This window comes from Vicia villosa, linkage group LG1, assembly GCF_029867415.1.
Source record: "Vicia villosa cultivar HV-30 ecotype Madison, WI linkage group LG1, Vvil1.0, whole genome shotgun sequence".
NCBI lineage: Eukaryota > Viridiplantae > Streptophyta > Magnoliopsida > Fabales > Fabaceae > Vicia > Vicia villosa.
The window spans coordinates 123,380,506-123,392,442 of record NC_081180.1 but is presented as its reverse complement, the minus strand read 5'-3'; the positions used below and the strand labels follow the sequence as shown (position 1 = coordinate 123,392,442).

Here is an 11,937-nt window from a genome sequence, read left to right as displayed (position 1 = left end):
AACATTATTAATTATACACTGTTTGATTAATTATACACCAATTATAAACATTATTATAATAATGAGTGTATAATATAAATGTTACAAAAATACTATTACAATCCTCTAATAAATTACAAATATTAATATATTTGGTACAAATTAAAATATTAATATAAATGTCATTATACTAATTTAAAATTTTAATATCATTTAAATAGGGTAACAATTAAAATGAGAAAATAAATAATTTCCAGTGTTTGATGTTTAAGGGTATGGAAAAAAAGACTTAGGAATTTTATAATTATGGATGCAAAATTATAAATAAGATTATGAATTGGGGTTGGGGGAATCGATAAAAATTATTATCACATTATTAGTAATTATTGTTACAAATATGAAATAAGGGCTCTAATTTGATTTATTTTAGATTAATGAAGCAATAAATAGAGATGGGAAAAATAATATTCATATATTTTTGATCAAAACAAAATAAAAAATATTTATTATTAGTCACATACTGAAGTAACATATAATCACTTTTAAATTAATACTGTAGTTGATTATAATACATAAAATTAGTAAATTTATATATAATTAGCAAACTTACATCTAAAATAGATATTTTTGTAAAAATTGATGATTTAAAATACTGCTACTTGGGTGATTCTCTTCTTCTTCTACATTACTACTTTATTCACATTGGAAAAAATATATTAATTACCTTTTGGAATGAAAAGGTATGGGGAAAGTAAAAAGGTCATAGCAATTTTTTTTGAAAAACTAAACAAATTCCAATCGATCTAATACATACTCTCAGTAGAATAAAATATACATTTTATGATTTAGTGAATTGAATATATAGTAGGTAATGATCTGTATCATTAAACTTCTAAAAGTAATGTTTTCAAGTGGTAGTTAAGAAAACAAAATAACAACAACTCAGTATATTAGAAACTAGGAAGAAGAGAAGAAATCAAAGAGATAATAAAAAGGATAAAGGGAAGGATCTTTTTCTGATTGCTTCCCACCGCCCTTAACCTGCCACCGGAAATCACGCCGGCTAACACAGAACCGTCTTCACAGTCGAAAATCTAAACATGCAGTTTCCACCCTCAACCACTGAATTTGTCGTCGTCTACAACTTCCACGTTGTCGGCAAAAGATCCACGCAAACCACTGTCTTTGCCATCAAAATCGTTTGATTCTTCTCTGTTTCATTCTTTTACTTGTTGATGTTGTATGCAAAGAGAGATAAGGAAGAGAAAAACATGGATCGAAGCGGATCTGCGAATCTGTGATGAACAACGAATAAACAAAGTAATCAGATCAAATTTTTGACTCATATTCTGCATACAATGAAAATAAAAATCAACAAACAACAAGACTTTAAAACAAAATACTGTGAATCGTATTTGAATCATATTCAAACATGATGGATGGGCATTAAAATGGATTTTGGAATTGCAGAAGAAAATGAAAAAATAACCTAAAATCGATGGATGTAATGGAAGAGGGAGAACAAAAAAAACGTAACTGTTTGTAGTTTAGGGTTTGTTGGTTTGTAGCCATAATATATAGATTAAGGAGAGAAAATTGAAGGGTTTCTCAGAAACCTAAGAGAGGAAGCATGGAGGTTGTTTTGCTGTATTCCAAGAAATTTTGCACAATTCCAAGAAAGTTTTTCACATTAGTAATGATGGAAAAATATAAAAGGGTTAATGAATGGGTTAATGAAAGGTTTAGAAATAATTATAATATTTATTTGTTAATTTAAATATTAAGGGAGATGCAATTACTTTTATGTCCCCGTTTATCACTCTCAAAATGGTGATTAGAGGGATAATTAAAAGATTTCATATGTCTTCTACTTTATTATATTAAAAGTAGATAGATTTTTTTTATATTTTTAAAAATAGATTTTATAAAACAGATATTTAAATAATAAAAAAATTAAATTAAAAAAATAATTTTAACATTCTATAACATAAATATATTATTAAAAATCAAAACATAGTTGAAATAGCAATTGTTTTAAAAATTGTTGTTAAAAATGATTTTTATAAAAATTTATTTAAAATAGTTTTAAAATTAAGTGTTTTTTCGAAAAGTTAATATCTAGAAAAAAATTCAATAAAATAATAAAATATTTAAAATAACTATTCAAATCAAAATTTCATTTAAAACTTTTATGAAAATATTTTCTATAGATTTTTTTTTCACAAAATTACATTACACTATAAAAATCATTTTAAAAAAATCAAAATAAACAGGCTCATAATCAGATGACCAGATATGTTTTAAATGGAGCATTTAATCTGTCATCCCCACACTTATACCTGATACATCCAAAGTGTATGAAAAGACTAAAATAAACTTGTTTAAAGTTTTCACTAAAAAATTTGAAATCTCTTTAGGTCATACTTGAAATTTCAAGCACATACCAAAATTTAAAATTTTTGAGAGATTTTACCAAAACTTCTGAAATTTTTACAAGATTTTACAAAAAACTTTGAAATTTCTGAGAAATTTTATTGAAAATTTCCAAAATATTTTATCAAAAATTTTAAATTTTTCAATAGATTTTACCTGGAATTTTAAAATTATGATGATTTTATCAACAATTTCGAAATTTACAGTATATTACCACAAATTTTGAAATTTTCGAAACTAATTACATATCAACTGAAATTTCAAATGAAATTATCGAAAATTTTATATATACCAGAAATTTGAATATTGTATCAGAAATTTCATTAAAAAAAATTGTTCCTATTGAAATAATTAAAAATGGAAGTGTTAGGTAAAATTTGAGAAGTTGCAAGTAAAATGCTCTTCCAAATGCAATCGATGCAATTTTTTGAATGTATGCAAACTGAATCCATTTTCAAGAGCAAGAAAAAGATGAAGCCATTTCATGTATCATATTTAAAAAAATTAATCAAATAATTAAATGACTGGTTTTAACGATACCTTGTCAAAAAGAAGAAAAAGTAGTATACTATACGGTTACACCGAGAACAAACAACAAGGCCCTACGATATTTTGCCTCTTTTTCGAGGTCCTTCTTTTCATGAAAGCCTACATGTACTAACTTTTTCCCTCTTTTATTTAACTTATAATACAATACAATATTCGTTAGTGCCTCCATGCCTTTATTCTCTGCTTTTTAATCGTTCCCATCAGTTTCAAAGTACCCTTTCACCCTTATTCATCTTCTCTCTAACAAACTCTCTTTCTCTCTTTCATCTTCAACTCAAATGGCCTCATCAGAAACACAACCTCCACAACATCCCAACTACAAGGTAAAACTCTCTCTCTCGCTTCCACCTCTTACTTTCATTTCATTTCTTTCCGATCTTATTTCTCACGCTTTCTCTTTCCAGACAATTGTCTTGAAGGTCTCCATTCACTGCCAAGGCTGCAAGAAAAAAGTCATCAAAATTCTTCAAGGAATATATGGTAATTATTCTTCTCTTCTTCTTCATTTTTTTTTTGTATTTAAATTTATGTGTATTAAACAGTACTTTGTAATTTAGGTGTTACTAGCGTAAACATTGATTTGAAGCAACAAAAGGTTATAGTAACTGGAAACGTAAGCAGCGATATTTTGATCATGAAATTAACCAAGACAGGGAAGCATGCTGAGTTATGGCCTGAGCCTGAACCTGAACCGGAATCAGAACCAAAACCAACCGATTCCAAAAAGAAGAAGCAGAGAAAACCAGATAACAAAGAAAAACAGAGCGATCCAGAATCGGAAGACGGTGAAGAAATAGAAATCACACAAACCAGTGAAAACAGCAATGAAACAGGTAAAGTTAAAGTTGATGACACATCCAAAAAAGTTGAAGTTAACGGAAGCACCGCTAAAAAAGGTAATGGAGGCGGTGAAGTTAACGGCAACACCGCTAAAAAAGGAAATGGAAGCGGCGAGGATAAAGTTAACGGTAACGGAAACGGTAACAAATCCAACGAAGGTAGTACAACCGGTAAACCCGGTGTAGTACACGTTCAAGAACTGAAGCCAGAAGTGAGGAAGCAAACAGTTGTGTTACCGGCTGGACCGGTTCCCGAGAAGAAAGTTAGCGTCGCAGTACAATTTCCTTGCGATAATAATGAAGAAGCATCAGCCGGTTCCACCGGTGGTGATAGCAGCGAAGTGAAAAAGAAGAAAAAGAAAGGAAAAGGTAAAGTTCATAACAACAACGCAAATGAGAGTGTTGCTGAACAGTTTGGTGATGCTTTGGGTACCGGTGGTTCTGGTAACCGGTCACATGGTCAAGGTCAAAGTAATTTTCATGATCAAGTACATCGAGGTTCAGTTCCAGTTTCAAATGCACCAAATGAGTTTCCGCCACGTCATTATACTAACCAACAATTTTATCCACCTCAGTACTATCCACCTCCGGTTTCTGCTGCTCCACCGGTTTATACAGTGAGCCATCACACAGCGTATCCTAGCAATAGTAGTTACGGTGCGGCGTATTATGCGCCTCCGCAACCGTATCAATACGCGCATGTGGTGAATCCCGTTAACGAGATGGAGGCTCAATCTAGGCCGTACACGTATGAATCATCGGAAACGTATAGTTCATCACAACCGTCTGATTCGTTTGTTTATTTTAGTGATGAAAATCCTAATGCGTGTTGTGTGATGTGATTTGTAATCATTCTGTTGGAACATACAACTTGTATGGGGTTATGGGAGAATTTTGTAATGGTGTAGATAAGAATCAATCAGAGAAAAAGCTTGAAAAGAAGAAAAATATTAGTTTGTTTGGTTTGAACGGACGGAAAGTTGGGTAGAATATTAGATAGAATTCTGGGTGTTTACGGCTTTTGATCAGTGGTTGTCCTGGACTCTCATGATATGTATCATACTAGGACAAAATAGTAAAATTTTAAAATTGTTGGCCTTGCGTCCTCCTTAATTTCACTTTACTATTGTGGAATTTTTTTTTTTCTGGATTTTTCCATGTGGGATTTACCCATGAGATTCTTATGATTTAAATTTATCTTTCTTGTTTAAATACTAGAAGATTTATACATTACACTCATGTGAATAATTCGTGTGAGAGCGTCCATTCCTCCAATACATGTGTTTTTACATGCACATGCTAGAGTAATAAGTATTTAAATTGTTTTGAGAAAAATAAATCTTTACTAATTGTGTTTTTACAGAGATTTATTTTATTTAAAATAAATGTTTAGAGTAATAAGTATTTAAATTGTTTTGAAAAAAAAAAATTGATCTTTTAAAGTTCGAATATTTTTTCAGATTTGTGTAATTAAACAAACAATTAGTATTTTTTTTTAAAGGAACCATATATTAAAAAGGAGAGAGAAAAAAAAAGGGGTATCGGCCAAAATCTTCTTAAAAATTAACAAAAAAAATGGAGAAGACCAAATTTGTTATGAACTACTAACAGAATGGAGACTTATCTAAAGACAAAGGCAAAATAGAATTGATAGTAAAAAAAACTAACAAATTTGCATATTGATTTTCTTCTCTGTAAATATTAGATAAATGAAATCTAAAATGTCTAATTTTAGTAAAACAATTGAGACAAATGGTCCTAATATTTCAAAGAACAAACTTAGGCTCATGAGCAGCCAACAACACAAAAGATGAATTTGTTTCTAGCCAAAAGACTATTCCAGCTGAACTGATAAACAAAATCAATTATTTTAATAACCCAAAAAACTCAGCATGAATAGAGGGAGCACAATCCAACTTTTTCGCAAAGCCGAAAACAAAATTTCTGAAAGAGTTTCTGAACAAACCTCCACAACAAATCGAATCTATGGAGAAAGATCCATCAATGTTACATTTTAACCAACCATTCACACGGTGCTTTCAAATCACTTCAATAATTTTTTGTTCCTTAAGAGGATGAAGATTGACATTAAAAACTTTAATAATAGTGAACTCATGAATCAAGAAAACTTCTCTTAAAATAAAATAATAAAACCATGACATAATTCATTAAAACTTTTATTATATAAAATATTGAATAAACAAAAATCTTCATAATAATATTAAGAAAACCCCAATCATCAAGGTGGAAATTAATTAATAGTGTATTAAAAAGATCTCAAGTATAACATTGGTTGAAGATAAAACATTGAAATAGTTTATATAGAGTGACACTTCTCACCTTACAAATAGATTTTATGATGATGAGTAAGATCCAACTCTAATATAGTGCAACCTATAATGTCTTTTGGTGTAAATCTTGTTTTCTTTTGTTAATTTTTATAAGCCACTTGAATAAGTGACTCATTAATTCAACAAATCTTTTTCTCACAATATAAGTGCCAAAGAACTACTATTACTGTACTCTTTATGTAACAAATCATTTTCGTCATAAATAGCATTGTTGTCATCATATATGAATCGTTCTTGATAGTATAGATTTTCTCACGTGAAAATAAATTTATCTTCAGCGCCTCTGGTATCAAATGATAGAACACTTCAACTTGCTTTGACATAGAATGTAACATTGGATTCTTACTAAGATGAAATGTATTTTTACTCAACAGCCAACTCTTATAGTAATTTTTCCATCCATAATATTTCTTTAGACACTTCAACTATTACAATATACTCGACATCAGTAATAGATAAAGTAACAAATTTTTATAATCTTAATTGCCAAGACATTGTCCCTCCTGCAAAAGTCATTATGTATCAAGTAGATTATGTAAAATCAATATCATTAGTCATATATGTGTCACCAGGTATCAAGTAGATTATTTGAAATCAATATGATTAGTCATATATGTGTCATCATGTATCAAGTAGTTTATTTGAAGTCAATATCATTAGTCATATATGCATATGTGTAGTCATATAACATAAGTTCGCCATTTCCTAAGCATAAGCACATCCGGAAAGTACCTTTAAGATATTTGAGAAACCACTTTAGTACTTGCCATTTATTTGTACCAAAATTAGATAGAAACCGATTAGAAACACCAATATCATGAACAACAAATAGCCTTGTGCGTACCATACCATACATTAAACTAACAACTGCATATGCATAATGAATCTTTTCATATTTTTTTGTCTTTAAAAATTATAAGACATTATTCTGAACTCAACTTGATATAACTAGCAAATAAAGTAATCACATATTTTGAATTCCCAATGTTAACCTTTCTAACATTTTCTAAATGCAGTCGTGTTTAGACAAACACAATTTACCATTCTTCTTATCACAAGAAATTTCACAGCAAAGATTTGTTGTGTAAGATTCAAGTCCTTCCTTACAAAGGACCAATTTAACTCTTTCTTTAGAGTTTAAATATTTTTAGTGTCATGAACAACAATCAACATGACACCAACATATAACAAATGAATATGAAATCACCATCAAATAATTATATCACAAACACATAATGGCCAGCAATATTTTTACCATGTTATGCTTGCTAAAAGTACTATGAGTGACAATCTTTATAATTGTGTAGGATTATATGAGGGTTTTAAACTTGTTGTGGTGTTAGAGTCACCTCACGCATGGGTGGTGAGAAGCTTTGTATGTAAGTATTTTTAAATGAGTTGAATATCCCTTTCAACAAAGTGATCCAGATATTTATAGATATTGATTGGGCCTGGATCCTATGACCCATGGACGGATTTTCTCTACTTTTAGGTGTATGGAGCCGTTATTTCCCCCTAATATTTATGAGGACCTGACTTTCCCTATTTGATTGAGATTCCATGACGTTAGAGCTTTAGAAAACGTCAATTCCCACATTACACGAGTAGGCAACAAGTAGTTAATTATCCATGTCCATAAGGCGAATGATTTATTCAAAGGGCAAGTGTACTAGATAATGGACGAACATGGTGATAAATGGGTGCTTGTTGTGTGGATCGGGATAGTGACACATATTGTGGTTTATTTTATGTTAATCAAATTATGTTTCCCTCTATGGATCAAATATACCAATACACAGTCCCTCAAACATGAGGGCTTGTAAAAGATGAAGTGATTTAGTGTATTGCCTCTTCACATTTGGATAAGTCCCTCAAACATGTCTAGGGGAGAGTCCCTCAGGCATGCTTAGGGAGAGTCCATAGAGTATGGTTTGGGTAAACCTTTAGGTGTCATTGAAGTGAATCCTCAAACACCATTTGAGGTAAAACTCCAAATTTTAGTTGAGCTTAGCGCATGTGCGACATTAAATGGGATCAATGATGATTTATACTTAGAAAGCCAAATTGGCCTTAAATCCCTCATAGATGGCAAGAACTTGAAAAATATTTTGCAATTGTTGGAAAACCTAGCGGGGGTACTCTATTACCCCTATGGTTAGCCTTCAAATCCTTATAAAATAGGATTCAACGGTTACTCTTTACCCTTTCTCATTTATTCTTCTCTCAAGCTTTCGTGAAACTCCCTTAGTGTCCCTCAAGCCTAGAGCATACTTAATTTCCAATTTTCTCTAGCTTAGACTCTCAACTCATGTTTTCTGGTACACATTTGTTATTTTTTCTTCCTTTTCCCTTTTATAATGATTATTAGAGATTTAGATAAGAGCGATAAACCAATAGAGCCTTTGAATCGCGATGAGCACATATCAATGTGGAGTTATTACTACAGGAACACCAAACATCCAAATTCAATGCTTGGCTACAAATAAGTGGAACTAGGCATGTTTGGTAGTTGTGAAAGTTCCACTAGTTCAGTTAGTGAGGACACCAGTGGTAGCAATAGTGACGACACCAAAATTAGCGATAGTGACTCATTTTTCTCTTCTAATTTCTCAAGAAATATGAAGTTAATGGCAGCAACCATTCCTGTGCATAAAGGCGCCGAGGATTTATAGACCAATTATACAAACTAAGAGAGCATAGCCTTCTTTCAGAGACATGCCAGCATCTCATATTCTTGTTATGAGGGAGAAATTACCTTCGAGTCATGTTCTAAAGTAGACAGGTTTAACATGACCGCCCTATATGACTTACCCAACCATCACTTTTATCTCCACCTTTCTATTATCAATAATTTAGAGGTTCTAATTCCCTTAACCTCGTTTGAGTCAGAGGTTATAGCGGCGGCCAACATTGCCACCTCCCATATTTTTCCCAAAGATTGGGGCTTGATTAGGGAATTTGATATCATGTGTCAGAGGTTGGAAGTTTTCCCTACCATGGGGATGTTTTTCTCTTTTAACGATACCAAGACTGATACTAAAGGTGGTTGGGTGACCTTGAGTTCCTTTCCTGGAAAAGCACTATTTAAATCTCATTATAATCATTATGAAAATAGGAAAGAAAAGTTCATGAGAGTTAGGGGGCGACACAACGCCTTTATGGTCACAATCGGGGTGGATGATGCCCCACATTGACCTTAACCCAGACAGAGAATCCTGTTGGGAGAGAATTCTTATTTTTCCTCTTAAGTTGCCAATATATAAGTCTTGACAACCCTAAAGACCATAACACCCTTTACTTAACTAGTATAATATGAATTATACATTTTTTACTCAAGTGAGTGGATTTGTGGCTCTAAACATAATTCTTCCTATATTAAGTTTCTACTTGACTTAACATGTCATGTGAGATTATTGTAAATTGACCAAAATGTCCTTGGTGGTTAAGTGACTATTTTACCCATGGGTCTTTAACTTCTATTTGTTAACGAACGAAGCGGCTTTCTAGCAGGTAATCTGGCTCGCGATATTACAATTTGACACTTAGCAATGGCTCACGTGACATTAGGAACTTGCTAATTAGTAGATAAATTCAAGAGGTTGGAATTTCCTGAGAATTTGGAGATTGTAAAAGATATGGGTGAAGTCTTAAAGAAAAATTCATTGTGTTTCATAATTTTCTGTTTTTGATTTTCAATAAGAAATACTAAAGGAAATGAGGATTTGAGGTCAAATCTATTTGCATTGGTTAGTTAACAACTAACTCATTAAATGATAAGCCAATTAACTCAACTATTGCAATTTCCATTTCCTTTTTGGGGATGAGTAAACATTAAATAATTGATTTTTTATTTTTATATTGCAACTTCCTTTTCCTTTTTGGGAATGAATAAACATTAAACGATTGATTTTTACTTTTATAAGTTAGATAAAAAAGTTCCATTGCCGGGAATCGAACCCGGGTCTCCTGGGTGAAAACCAGATATCCTAACCGCTGGACGACAATGGAAACATGTTCAAAGTTACAAAGATGTATAATATAATCCAAATGTATTAACAAACATATTATATCAAATTAGAATGAGAATTAGTGTGCGAACAAGAGGATGTTGTATATTAAGTTAAGAAAAAATAGAATGCATACGAATCTGAAATTTATTAGAGATTAGTTTAGGTTTTTGTGCGAAGAATTAAAAAAATGTTGAAAGAGATAAGACTCAATTTAGAGTGAATATGTGAATACTTAAAGGAATGATATTATTTTGTTTCATTTATGATTGGTTGGTATAGCAAAGACGAAAACTATTATGTTAAAACACAAGGGGAGTAATTGGATTTTAGTCCAAGCCTTTAAAATTGGGGTTTTTCTTTGTTTACTATAGTATTTTTAGGCCGACTCCATATAAGCAACACAAATAATTTAAACATGACAAAATTATATAGAGTCAGAAGGACAAGCCATTTATAATCAAATTTAATATTAGAAAAATGTTTTCTTTATTCACCAGAAACATCAGTTTGGAAGCCTCAAAATTTGAAATGTAAAAAAAAAAACTCTTCGTAAGGGCTCATATGACGCTATGTGGAGGCTAATTGTGTCGTTTTGAAGACCAGTGATTAAAAGTTGACACTATTATATAAAATTTTATTAGTGAATGAATTCAAGAGTAAATAAATCCCAGAGGTCAGATTGTCTTGAGAATTGGGAGATTGAAAAAGATATGGGTGAAGTCTTGAAGAAAAATTCAGTGTTTTTGAATTTTGTGTTTTTTATTTTCAAGAAGCAATATTGATGGCTATAAGACATTAAGATCAAATCTATTTACAGAAGAACGTATTCTTTCTTCTATTCATTGAAACAAACATATAGTGTACATAAATTCTAATGATGGAAACTCCATTGAACAGTTTACTTTTTGATTGATTACAATATTCATACGATCAACTAACTAACCAATATGACATTTAGATCCCAACCAACGAACTTGCATTAGTCATTTAGCAACTAGTTCATTAAATTCTAAGCCAATTAACTTAAGTATTGCAACTAACATGGAAAATTGCATAATATGATCATTGAATTGCGGTTATGACCTTGTTTTTGTAAATGTTCAAAAATAAATAAATAAACTTTCTTTTCCTTTTATAAATTCATTTAATGATTTACTTTTCTCTTTATAAGTTAGATAAAAAAAGTTCCATTGTCGTGAATCAAACCTATGTCTCTTGGGTAAAAGTCAAATATCCTAATGGCATGATGACAATGGAAACATGTTAAGAGTTCCTTATATGTATAATATAATCCAAAAGACTTAACAAGCGCATTATTTAAAATTTGAATGATAATTATTGTGTGAATGACAGCAGGGTCGGCCCAATCTATTCAGAGACCTTGTTCTAATTTAAAAAAAAAAAACTAAATTAAAAAGAAAGCATAATTTTAATAATTAAAAATGACGCAGAAAAAATAAAATTAGATATTAACCAAATGAAACACCAAAAATCTCAATGTATTGTGTAAACTATAAACATAATTTCATACAACTCAAAGTATCTAACTATTTAAAAAGAGCCTTCCTACAAATAGTTTTTGAAGCAAATTCATCAACTAAGTCTTTGTATTTTATTGTCTCCAGTAGATCGTTTTCAACTGCTATTAATTTCAATCCATTAAGCATTTTTGTGACATGGTAGGCCGCAAATAAGTCTTTAACAACTTTAATTTTGAAAAAATTCTTTCTGCAGAAGCAACTTTCAAAAATAATAATACATAGTTGATCTTTTGAT

General features: G+C 30.8%; 1 protein-coding gene and 1 non-coding gene across 2 annotated transcripts; one reads left to right on the top strand and one right to left on the bottom strand.

Annotated features, from left to right (window-relative positions):
* The first annotated feature begins 3,034 nt into the window (after nucleotides 1-3,034).
* Nucleotides 3,035-4,948, top strand: LOC131616079 (heavy metal-associated isoprenylated plant protein 35-like). Its single transcript, XM_058887311.1, has 3 exons — nucleotides 3,035-3,284; nucleotides 3,366-3,441; nucleotides 3,519-4,948. The coding sequence occupies exons 1-3, from the start codon at nucleotides 3,240-3,242 to the stop codon at nucleotides 4,640-4,642; spliced, it is 1,245 nt and encodes a 414-aa protein (XP_058743294.1). The 5' UTR covers nucleotides 3,035-3,239; the 3' UTR covers nucleotides 4,643-4,948.
* A 5,139-nt stretch (nucleotides 4,949-10,087) lies between these two features.
* Nucleotides 10,088-10,159, bottom strand: TRNAE-UUC (transfer RNA glutamic acid (anticodon UUC)). The gene has a single exon. It is a non-coding gene; the product is annotated as a tRNA-Glu (tRNA).
* Nucleotides 10,160-11,937: the final 1,778 nt, after the last annotated feature.

Excerpts from the sequence above, each read along its gene's own strand:
- LOC131616079 (XM_058887311.1), top strand. The coding sequence starts at position 3,240 with ATGGCCTCATCAGAAACACAACCTCCACAACATCCCAACTACAAG. Across the intron at positions 3,285-3,365 it reads CACAACATCCCAACTACAAG|ACAATTGTCTTGAAGGTCTC; the intron begins GTAAAACTCTCT and ends TTCTCTTTCCAG. Across the intron at positions 3,442-3,518 it reads AATTCTTCAAGGAATATATG|GTGTTACTAGCGTAAACATT; the intron begins GTAATTATTCTT and ends TTTGTAATTTAG.